The sequence below is a fragment of the Cricetulus griseus genome (assembly GCF_003668045.3).
Source record: "Cricetulus griseus strain 17A/GY chromosome 1 unlocalized genomic scaffold, alternate assembly CriGri-PICRH-1.0 chr1_1, whole genome shotgun sequence".
Classification (NCBI taxonomy): Eukaryota; Metazoa; Chordata; class Mammalia; order Rodentia; family Cricetidae; genus Cricetulus; species Cricetulus griseus.
Genome location: NW_023276807.1, coordinates 61353344 through 61365033, shown reverse-complemented (window position 1 = coordinate 61365033; position 11690 = coordinate 61353344). Strand labels below are relative to the sequence as shown.

General features: G+C 38.2%; 1 protein-coding gene across 1 annotated transcript in view; it reads left to right on the top strand.

Annotated features, from left to right (window-relative positions):
* The first annotated feature begins 241 nt into the window (after nt 1–241).
* LOC100753123 (phosphatidylinositol 3,4,5-trisphosphate 3-phosphatase TPTE2) overlaps nt 242–11690 on the top strand; it is a 42314-nt gene continuing 30865 nt past the window's right edge. Inside the window, exons 1-6 of the mRNA XM_027395392.2 lie at nt 242–312; nt 877–930; nt 3279–3332; nt 4004–4069; nt 5666–5716; nt 6899–7060. Coding sequence (XP_027251193.1) covers nt 242–312; nt 877–930; nt 3279–3332; nt 4004–4069; nt 5666–5716; nt 6899–7060 — 458 coding nt within the window. The remainder of the gene's footprint in view (nt 313–876; nt 931–3278; nt 3333–4003; nt 4070–5665; nt 5717–6898; nt 7061–11690) is intronic.

Sequence of the window (11690 nt, the reverse complement as noted above, 5' to 3'; positions counted from 1 at the left end):
GGGAAATTTCCAAGTTTCTGTGTATTAAACTTTATTACCCTGAGTAAGAAAGCAGAGGCTCCTGTTTGAAGTGATGGGATAGCTGGGATCAGGAAGCAGGGGAGCCCATGGTGAAAAAGAACCAAAGCAATGGACCCTTGATTGATACCTTTGTCAGTCTCCAGAGCTCAGCTACCAGATGAAGCAGGTGTTCCCAAACAAAAAACATCATATACTGAAGAACTTTACTCACACCTGTGAGATGCTTTCTGGTGTAGTAACAGCTGCTGGGAATAAGAGGATAAAGGAGGCGCTTGGGAAACCAGATGTCAGGTGTGATAAAGGAGGAAGGAGACACTTGGGAAACAAGATGTCAGATGTGATAAGCCAGATCAGATTCTATGCACTGAATAGGATTTGAAGTAAATTCAGCCATAACTTTGATATATTGGTTCAGGTTCAGTAGTAAGAATGCTAATTACTTTTCTCTTGTTTGTTTTCTTTATTTTTTTTTAGATGTCTTGCTATGTAGCCCAGGCTGAATTTGAACCTGTGATCCTCTTGCCTCAGGTTCTCAAAAACTGGAATTATAGCAGTATGCCACAACATCCAGCTACTTCTCTCTTTAAATAAGACTAAAGTATTTATTAAAATCTGAAACATCGTTTAAGGAAATATGTATTAGGTTATAAAACAGTTGATTTATATGACAAGTTTCAGTACTTTGCTAGGACCTTTGCACACATTAGGCAGGTGCATTTCCCATGGAACTATAGCACCTGCCCTATAGATGAAAAGTCTTAAGGGTCAAAAAGTTTATAGATGGGAGGACAATTATAATCATTAGATCGTAATTAACTTGAACTCATTTGAGTTTTTTTTTTCTTTATCCTTTAGCACAGTCTCAAGCGGATTGAAAACAGTATGCTCAACTGTGTCCACCAGTATACTGTAAGATATAAATAAATTAATATCTCTTCTGGCACTTCTCCTCTCTGTGTATACCAATCCTTCCAGAATAACATAGCATGCAGCGTTTAAGACTGGGGCATGTACTGTCAGGACCATGCAGGGGAACACAGATCTTTTGTTCTCTCATGTTCTGTCATGGCAAACTTCTGAATGTAGCATTCCTAGTGCCTTAGATCATGGCAGAAAGAAGAGGACTGTACCAAAGGGGGACCCCTCAGTATTAATCATAGTCTTCACTTTTAGTTACTAGCAGCCAAAACCCACAGGAAAATACTAGAATGTCTGTGCGTTACAGGAGAGTGGAGTAGGCCAAGAGTAGAGAAATGCCCATTTAGAAGTAAAAAGGAGGTCACAGTAGGCAGGGAACAGAAGCACTCTCAAACAATATAAAAGAAGCTAATAAACCACAGCTATATCCTTCACTCTTCTGAGCTCTTCCACAAGAGGCCGGTGCCACAATCCACAGCTACCATCATTTTGAAAGGGTCTTCTGCCTCCGGTTTGCAGTTACTGCTGTGTCTGAGGGACAGAAACAACTCCAATTTGTGAAAGATCCAGTGATGGTGGATGCACTTGACATTTATAAAAAACGGTGTCCAAAGACAGATGGGTACCTAAGGATTAAAGTAGATTCTTGATCAGCATAACCTTTATAAAATGCCAATGAAGTTCTTTGCAAAATTAAAAAGCTGAGCATGAAATAAGTATGGAAGCACAAAGGATCCTAGAGAGCTAAAGCTAGAGGCATTCTATAGCACCCAGGTCCAAGACAGACGACAAAGCATAGCACGTGGCCACAGTAATGCATGCAACATAGTGTTGCCATCAAGTGGCACATAGACCAGTGCAGCAGAGTAAAAACCCAGTAACAACCCACATGTTGAAGACAGTTGATTCACATCAAAGGTGCCAGAAACCCAACTTTGGATTGAGAACTGCCTCTCCAACAAACCATGCTGAGGAAACTGGACATAACCATGCAGAAGATTGAGACTAGATCCCCCTCTCTCACTCTGCACAAAAATCAACTCAAAATGTAGCAAGGACTTTAATCAAGGCCAGAAACTACCAGGAGAAACACGTCAAGATTGGTACAGGTAATGATTATCTTTAGAAGGCCCCCAAAAGCACAGGAAACAAACATGAAATTTGACAAAGACTGTGTAAAAATGAAAAGCTTCTGGAATGGGCAAGATAGCCAGCAGCTAAAGCACAGTCGCCAAACCTGAGCTCCCCCAGGGCTGAAGAAGAGAACTCCTTTATACAAGTTATGCTCTGATCTCCACTCAGGCTGTGGCATATGCATGCGCGCGCGCGCGCACATACACACACACACACGCACGCACGCACGCACGCACGCAGGCACGCACGCACGCACGCACACACACACACACACACACACACACACACACAATTTTAAAAAGTCTTAAAGCTTCTTCCAAATAATGAAATAATAGAGCAAAGACAGTGTACCGATCATAGGAAATGTTTCTCAACCATTCATCTGACAGACGTCAATAATGAGAATACATAAAAGATCCAAGAAATAACACCAGTAACATCGGTTTAAAAAATGGCAAACAATCTGAAGAGATCCCGTGGCCTACACTCAGGAAACAAAGTCAACATATACTATATAATGCATATAATATGATAACAATAACATATAATAAAGGTACTCACATATTCATGTGTATTACTGCTCTATTCTCAATAGCCAAGATAAACATTGAGCCTAGGTGTCTACCAAGAGATGAGTGGATGAAGAAAATGCGATATATGGATAGAGTGAAATATTGTTAAACCCCAAAGTATGAAATTCTTGCATTCCCAGTAAAATGAACAGAACTGGATGACATTGTGTTGAGTGAAGTAGAGCAGGTACTGAAAGACAAGGGTCACATAATTTCTCTTATATGTGAGGAAGAGCAAGAGTTGATTTGAAAGCATAATATGGTGGTTACAAAGGACTGAGAAGGTTACTGGGCAATGGGTGAATGGAGGTTGGATGGACATGCTGAATACATTCTGTAACTCCATGTGGGAATATCAGTAATGCATGTTAGTGAAAAATGGACCTAAAAATTGAACCCTAATGTATATAATGAAATACTGTTTTACATTGGGGTCAGTTTCAGTTTGAAAGAGCAGTGTTTAAACCTTTGTCATTTTATATTAAATTTATATTAAATTTTAATCTTTTCCATTAAATTACTAAAAGTTAACAAGTTCATGAGTGTCAAACAGTAATTATATCCAATTTGAACAAAAATCAATTTTATAAAATCATGTGCTGACTATATATTTTTTTAAAAAAACTGTTTTAGCATTGCCTCATCTGATATAACATCAGACATCCAGGAAGAAAGCATCAACAAAAGGTAAGATCTAAAAATACATATATGTATATATGTAAATATAAATTTCAATGTATTAGGATGCACCAGAAAAGAAAGATATTGAGATTTGTGGAGTTTGTTAGGAGTATCAGTGACAGTATAGATTATGATGTTATTTTCTAAAGTCCTCTTTCTGTAGTATCTGTCAGTACCTTTTTGTCTTAGTTAAATGTAAGGAGAAATGCTTACAAGAGTGCTTTGAACTCCTCATATGTTGGCCACCTGTGTGACACCACTAGACTGAAAGAGTGGCAGACACAGAGACATAGAGACACAGAGAGAAGTCGTGTTTAGAGCAAGAAGGGAGGTAAGGAGGAAGAAAGTGGAACCCTAAGCAGAAGAGTCAAATTAATAGACCTTAAACCTGTTCCTCACCCTCCAGAGCTCTGTCTCTACATGATGTTGGTGTCTCAAACCCATAGCCATTATCACAGTGGAGGCAAAGTGAGACACAGACAAGAGAGAAGAGAGAAATTTGTAGAATTAAGTCTTGGAATTATTCATGAACAGTTATCTGAACAATGATTCTAAAAATTTTTTTGAAAAAGTTGTATCTCTTAGATTCAAGGGGTTCTTGTTCAAATCATTTTTTCTTAATTCTGTTAAACATAGCAATCTCTAATGACATATCTTTGCATTTGTTTCTGCTAAAGCAAGTTAAGACAAGTCTCCAAGTTCTATGATGGTGATGAATGTATTGATATTCGCAAGACATATCAGTAAGTGAGTTTGATATTTGATAGAAGGGAAAAGAGTCATTGATGGATCTCTTCTCTTTAGGAAAACAGAGCATGTACTGTGACAAAAATAATAAAAGAGAAATGTGGAAAATAACTCAATAATAACCAGTTGAATTTATAGACAAGTACCATGCTTAGGAAGCACTCTTTTTGTCTACTCCCAGTTTTCCCAGTTTAAAAATTAATTATGTTATTCCTTGGAAGTAATTTATTGCAGCATTTATTTAAAGAGAATTGTAGAATTCTATTTATTCTTTAACATTGGTCTTTTCTAATTTTTCCTGCAAATATTCTGATTCCCAGTTTACAGATTTTTGTCTATGAGAAATAGTAAGGGAAAGGGGCACATTTTGGTAATAAAAGATGTCTTCACAGTCACTGAGATTTTATTAATTTTTAATTTATTTCTAAATAATATTACCTGGGATACTTCCTATTGCACAAATCTAATAGCATTTATATGTGTTCTCTATAACAAAACAATATGTTCTTAAAATCACTTGAGTCTGAATTATAGATATATTGAGAATTCTGCACTATTGGGTAGTCATTCATTGGCAAATAAGAATGAGTCGACTTCTTGTTCTTGTTCATAGACTTGTAATTTCCTTCTCCTGCCTTATTGCTGTGGCTAGTGCTTCCAGCACTGTATTGTGGGATAATTGACAGGCCTGTGCCATCCGGATTTTAGTGAAATTCTTTGGGTTTTTCTCCTTTGAGGACGATGTGGCTGTGGGTTTATCACTGATAGCCTTTAATATGTTGAGCACCATTACCTCCAGTTCTGCTTCTCTGGGGATTTTATCATGAACCATGTTGGATTTTTCCAAAGACTGTTTTTACATCTCTTGAAATAACCATATTATTTTTCTTAAATTATTTGTATGATTTACTATATTTACTGTCATGTATGTTGAACCAACACTGTAATTCCAGGATTAAGCCAACTTTGTCATGGAAAATGATTTTGTAAACATGGGTTTTTATTCAGTGTGCTAGTATTTCACTGAGGATTTTTGTATCTATGTTTATAAGGAATATCTGTCTGTAGTTTTGTTGTATCTTTACCTGACATGGGTATTAGAAAAATACTGGCTTTACAGGAAGAGTTTGGGAGTGCTCCTTTAGTTTGTATTTTTAAAAAGAAGCCCATTATTTTATTGCTAAGACATTTAGCTATCTCCAAGTTTTATGACTTGTCTGAGATCCTAACTTGCTAATAGAAGAGCTGATATCAGAACACTTTTTAAAACCACACTTTTCCATATCCATGCCACGATGCTTAATTTGGTTGGTCCCAAGCTTAATGTTCCCTTAAAGTTGAATTTGAAACTTTACATGCAAAGATATGTTACTAACTATCCACAGCATGGTGTTTTATTCATATATATCCTAGATAGGAACACAAAAAAAGCAGAAGTATAAACATTTTAATTACTAGCACAGAACATTTTGATATACATCTTTGAGTGCTTTTATTTAAAATTTATACTTATGAAGAGATTTTGTTTTGCTAAATTCATAATATATGTTAGGAGGAATTTGTGATTGATTTAATTTTATTAACTTTTACAGCAACACGATTAAGGAAGTAGTGCTTTTCCTTGTATCATCAGTTGCCTTCAGGTATGTGAGAGTCTTGAAATGAAAGTAATTAAATGATTATTACATTTAATTTTAAAAGTTTAATGAGAAATGACCTGCAAAAAGCAAGAGAGAACAAAATAAAAGAACATCCATTGTCAATGTGTTGCTAATTACCTTGTGTATCCACACTTAATGTGATCTAATCTATCTTGGAAGTTTAGTTAAGACTGAACAGTAAGATGTACAAAGAAATAACCTTCACTCAAATCTAAATACTGGCATATTAGTGTTTTTCTACCTATAAATGTAAAAATAAGAATGCATACATTTGCTGACCCCCAAGTTAATATTTTAATTGGATTGGTAGTTGTTTAAAAACACACTTTAAAGTTGAGTTGTTTTATCTTTGTAGTTTAGGGAAATAATTTATAAGGAGTTTTTTTTGAGACTGCAAGAAAAGACTTAGGGATAATTAAGTCCAATTAACCATGCAATATATATGGAATTGAATTCTTTCTTTCTCATATATCTGCCCTGTGTGCAGGATCCATGCATGAACCTATGAATATGTAATCATGTATTTACTGGTTAAAGTGTTTTTTTTTTGTTTTTTGGGGTTTTTTTGGTTTTTCAGGACAGGGTTTCTCTGTGTAGCTTTGGAGCCTATTGTGGCACTCACTCTGGAGACTAGGCTGGCCTAGAACTCACAGAGATCCAACTGCCTCTGCCTTCCGAGTGCTGGGATTAAGGAGTGTGCTACCAACGCCCAGAGGTTAAAGTGTTTTTTAAAGGGAATATGTTATTCATGCTTTTGCTTCTTTTTGTTGCTAAATTCTTAAAGTTATTCAGACTAATGTGATTTTGTTTATTATGAGAAAATCGTAAAAAACTCCTTATGAATTCTGAGCATTTAAAGTGTTTACACCAAGAAGCTTGTGACTTTAATTTAGATTTGTTGTTCTAGCTTGGAGAGCTAAACTGACATCCCTGCTAAAGGAAGTGTGGAGGGACTTTGTGCAGATTTTAACCACTGCTTTTATTGGGTGAAAATGGAACATTTTCTTAGGATGCTAAAACAGCATTGTTCTTCCTGGCATAGAACAGTTTAGCTCTAAATGAGGACTTGGCGGGGCGGGGCGGGGAGGCGGCATCTGAGCATTGGCTTTAATATTTTGTCACTATGAAGGCAACACCTCCATTCTCTTTGTTTATTCATTTCAGAGTATTTGGAATTATGCTGATATTTCTGGACATAGTTTTTGTGTCTATAGATCTACATCTCGTTAAAAACCAACTTTATATTCCTCTGGAATATCGTTCGGTTTCTTTTGCTATTGCTTTGTTTTTCCTCGTGGATGTTCTTCTTCGAGTGTATGTAGAAGGGTAAGTGTGATTCTGCTTATCTTTCTTAAAAAGCATAAGCCATTTTTGCAGTTATGTAAGAAGTTTCCTGTAAGAACTGTCAGATCCACTCAACCAAATGGTTCCTTCTTCATCAAAATGATTCTCCCGATAGGTATGTTCTGCAGAAAAAGCAATAATCTAAAATCAGTTTATGTAGAAAGCTTTGTCAGTGCTGCCATTGTACCTCTATTCTTCAACAATGTATTGTAGATGATTTTCTCAATTGCTAAAACTTAAAAGGGCTTCAGGGATGAGCCAGACAACCATTGTGTCTATATGTACATGAATAAAAGGAACATTTTTTGTGTGATTGTCTTAGTTAGGGTTTTTAATTGCTGTGAAGAGACACCATGACCATGGCAATTCTTACAAAGAAAACATTTAATTGAGGTGGCTCACTCACAGCTTCAGAGGTTCAGTCCATTATTATCATGGTGGGGAGCATGGTAGCCTGCAGGTAGATGTGGTGCTGGAGGAGAAGCTGAGAGTCCATCTTGCAGGCAACAGGAAGTTAACTGACACACTGGGCAGTATCCTGAGCATGAAATCCTCAGAGCCTATCCCCACAGTGACACAAGGCCAAATCCACTGCAACAAAGCCATATGCCATACCTCCTAATAGAGCCACTCCCTGTGATTATGGGGGTCAATTACATTTGAACCACCAAATTCCATTCCCTGGCCCCCATAAGTTTATAGCCATATCATAATGAAAAATGCATTTAGTCCAACTCAGAAGTCTCATAGTCTCAACAATGTTTAAAAGTCCAAAGTTCAAAGTCTCTTTTTGAGAGATGCATGCAATCTCTTAACTGTAATCCTCTGTAAAATTAAAATAAAAAACCAGATAACATATGTTCAGCATATAATGGCACAGGTTATATATTACCATTTCAAAATGTAGGGAAGGTAGCATAGTGAGGAAATACTGGACCAAAGCAAGACAGAAAACAAGCTGGAGAAACTCCAAACTCTGCATCTTTATGTCTAATATTAAAGCACTCTTCAGATCTCCAACTCCGTTCAGCTTTGTTGACTGTAACACATTTATTTCTCTTGGGCTATTTCAAGTTCCTTTTAGCACCTCCCCTCAAAAGGTATCCCACAACTCTGGCATCTCCAACATCTTGGGGTCTCCAAGGCAATACAGGCTTCAACTTCATAGCTTCACAAAATGGCCTCTCTAGGCCTTCATCATTCAGTGACACCCCTGACACTTGCCTGTCCTCATCGGTTTTCTTTAAGTGTAGAGGCAAATTCCATAACCCATTTCTTTTATCCTTAACTCTAAAGCCAGAACCACATGGCTGATGCTGCCAGGTTTTGCTGCTTGCTAGGCCGCCTTGTTCAATAACATCTTCACCAGCTTTTTGTCCTTCACAGCCTAAGCTTGGCTGTCCTGAAACTGTATCTCTAGTCCAGGTTGGCCTCAAACTCAGAGACCCACCAATCTTTTGCCTTCCAAGTGCTGGGATTAAAGGCATGCACCACCTCACCTGGCTCTATGCTTTTTTTAGTTCCTTTTCACAAGTTGGAAATTTAGCTGGGTGGGATCTTGCCCTGGGGTCACCATTCCCTTTATTCCATTTCTTAATCCATTTATCCCCTTGAACACAGGATTTAGCTCCATTACAATTTCTGGTGCTCTTTTTCTCCTCAAAATTTACATTTTGTCATTTACCCTGCTCAGCTTTCACCTTTTTATTATAAATCTTCATTAGAGTTACCACTAATAACCACATAACAGAGTCTATACTAGGTTGTTTTGAGATTTATTCTGCCAAGAGAATTAATTCAAAACTCTTCACTTTAGCCTCAGCAGACTCTTTGGACAAGAGCAAAAGGCAGACAGTTTTTTGACCAAAATATTACAAGACCGGTGTTATGATAAAACTCGTGGGTAACCTTGGCAGATTCCATGGCAGACAAGGGTGACCCAGGTGGAGGGACAAACATGCCAGGCAGACAGAGCATAATTAAGAAGTTTGATTAGAAAGGGGAGGGAGGGGAAGGAAAGAGCAAAGAGGTAAAGAGACACGGAGACAGAGAGGACAGAAGAGAAGAGGGAGACAGGAAAAATCCTGTCTGCCCCAGGGGAACAGCAGGAAAGAGAGAGGGAAAGAGAGCATAAGTGGGCAGGGTCTGTCTTTTAAAGGTGTCCTTTGCACCTGCGTGCAGACTACACAACCATGGAACCCTAGGTTGACGAGGGTACTGGCTGAGTGCATTCTGCCAGGTGACAGGGGCAGGCCAGCATAATGCCTGCATCCTTACAACCAGTCTCTAGGTTACAAACTGACATTCTTTTTATCTGAAACCTCTTGATCTCACAGTTCATCAAATCATTTTCAGCACCACCGTCTTCCATGCTCCTACTAGTATGGCCCATTAAGCAGTGCTTAAAGCATTCCACTGTTTTCCTAGCCCAAACTTCCAAAGTCCATATTTCTCAAAACAAAAACATGGGGCCTATCACAGCAATACCGAAGTCCCTGGTACCAACTTCTGTCTTAGGGTTTTTATGATTGTCAAGAGACACCATGACCACAACAACCCTTTTTCTTTCTTGTTTTTCATAACATTTTTTATTTGAAAGTTCCTTACAGTAAAGTTTTATTTATAAAAACAAAATAGATATTAAGGTAAATATAGTAAAAAAAAAAACAATAGGAAAAAGGAAAAACAGCTCATGCCATTGATTAGAAAGGGGAGGGAGGGGAAGGAAAGAGAAAAGAGGTAAAGAGACACGGAGACAGAGAGGACAGAAGAGAAGAGGGACATGTTGTCACATGCCTGTGACAACAGATACACATAAAATATAAAGGCTGAACATTTGTTTAATGACAAGTGTTGACAAGATTTATTATAGTAATAGTCATAAACTGCTGTTGAGAATGGAAAGTGGTATAGACACTCTAGTCAACAGTTTGTAGTTCCTTTTTTAAATTTTATTATTTGAATTAGAAACAAGATTGTTTTACATGACAATCCCAGTTTCCACTCCCTCTCCTCCTCCCCTACCACCCCCCAACTAAAACCCTACCTATCACATATCCTTTCTGATCCCCAGGGAGGGTGAGGCTTTCCAAAGGGTGTCATCAGAGTCTATCATATCCTTTGGGATAGGGCCTAGGCCCACCCCATGTGTCTTGGCTCAGGGAATATCCCTGTATGTGGATTAGGCTCCCAAAGACCACGTCTATGCCAGGGATAAGTACTGAACTACTACAGGAGGTCCCGTAGATTTCTGAGGTCTCCTCACTGAAACCTACTTTCCAGGGGTCTGGATCAGTCCCATGCTAGTATCCCAGCTATCAGTCTGGGGACCAAGAGCTCCCCGTTGTTCATGTCAGGACCACAGCAACTCTTATAAAGAAAACATTTGATTGGGGTGGCTTGCTTACAGTTTCAGAGTTTCAGTCCATTGTCATCATGGTGGGGCGTGTGGCTACATCTTGGCTTGCAGGCAACAGGAAGTCTAATGAGACACTGGGAAGTGTCCTGAGCATAGAAAATCACCCCTACAGTGACACACTTCCTCCAACAAGGCCATACCCATTCCAACAAAGCCACACCTCCTAATAGTGCTACTCCCTATGAGATTATGGGGGCCAACGGCATTCAAATTACCATAGTTATATACAAATGCTAATATTGATCAACTCGAATTCCAAAATGGATTTGATGACATACTAAAGAGTATTTCACAAATAGTTCAGATTTCCACGAAAATTTTAAAATGTTAATTATAGTTCAGTGTTTAGAGGCACCTTCTTTCCATCAACAACACCACAGTGAAACAGACCTTGATCTTTCCTTTCTGGTTTTCTAGCAGGTGGGTAGGTGAGCCATGCCTTGATGTTAGATTGCTCTAAGTTCTCCAGCTTCATTTTATTCTCAGAGCATCTCAGAGTACAATTTATCTCCTTTCCTAAGAGGTGTTTTTTGTTTGTTTTTTGTTTTGTTTTGTTTTGTTTTGTTTTGTTTTTATCCTTTTTTGATCTAAGAATAGTCGTCCACTGCCCAGTTTCTCGGAGTCTAAAAAAGGTTCTCTTACCATTTTTCTTCAGTGGTGTAGCCATTGGTAAGATGCCCGTGCTTCTCTAAATAATCCCTCACTGATAATCCTCTAAGGAACCCTATGGAACTCAGATCACAAAACAGATACATAAACTAGAGTCATCTAAGAAGAAGGAACCTCAATTAAGAAACATCAGCCATAAGAATCAACTGTAGAACATTTTCTTAATTAGTGATTGATGTGAGAGGACCCAGCCCATTGTGGGTGGTGCCATTCCTGGGCTGTTGGTCCTGAGTTCTTAAGAGAGCATTTGGTAATGGTATTTTTTTTGCAGCAACAGAAACCCTAACTAAGATAATTGGAAAACATCCATCTAAAAATAGATGCTATCTCAAAACCAGAAGAAACTTTTTCTAGAAGACCAGTGATCACATGTGAAGAAAGGAAGCCTGTTTTGCCCTGGGCAGACCATATCAGTTCACTGAAACCCCAGATGTGTGCAAAGCCAGATCATGAGTTTGAAATAATGGAGCCCTCTCTATGTATAATAAGTTCCTTTTATACCCTTTCACAATCCCAGTTTCTCTA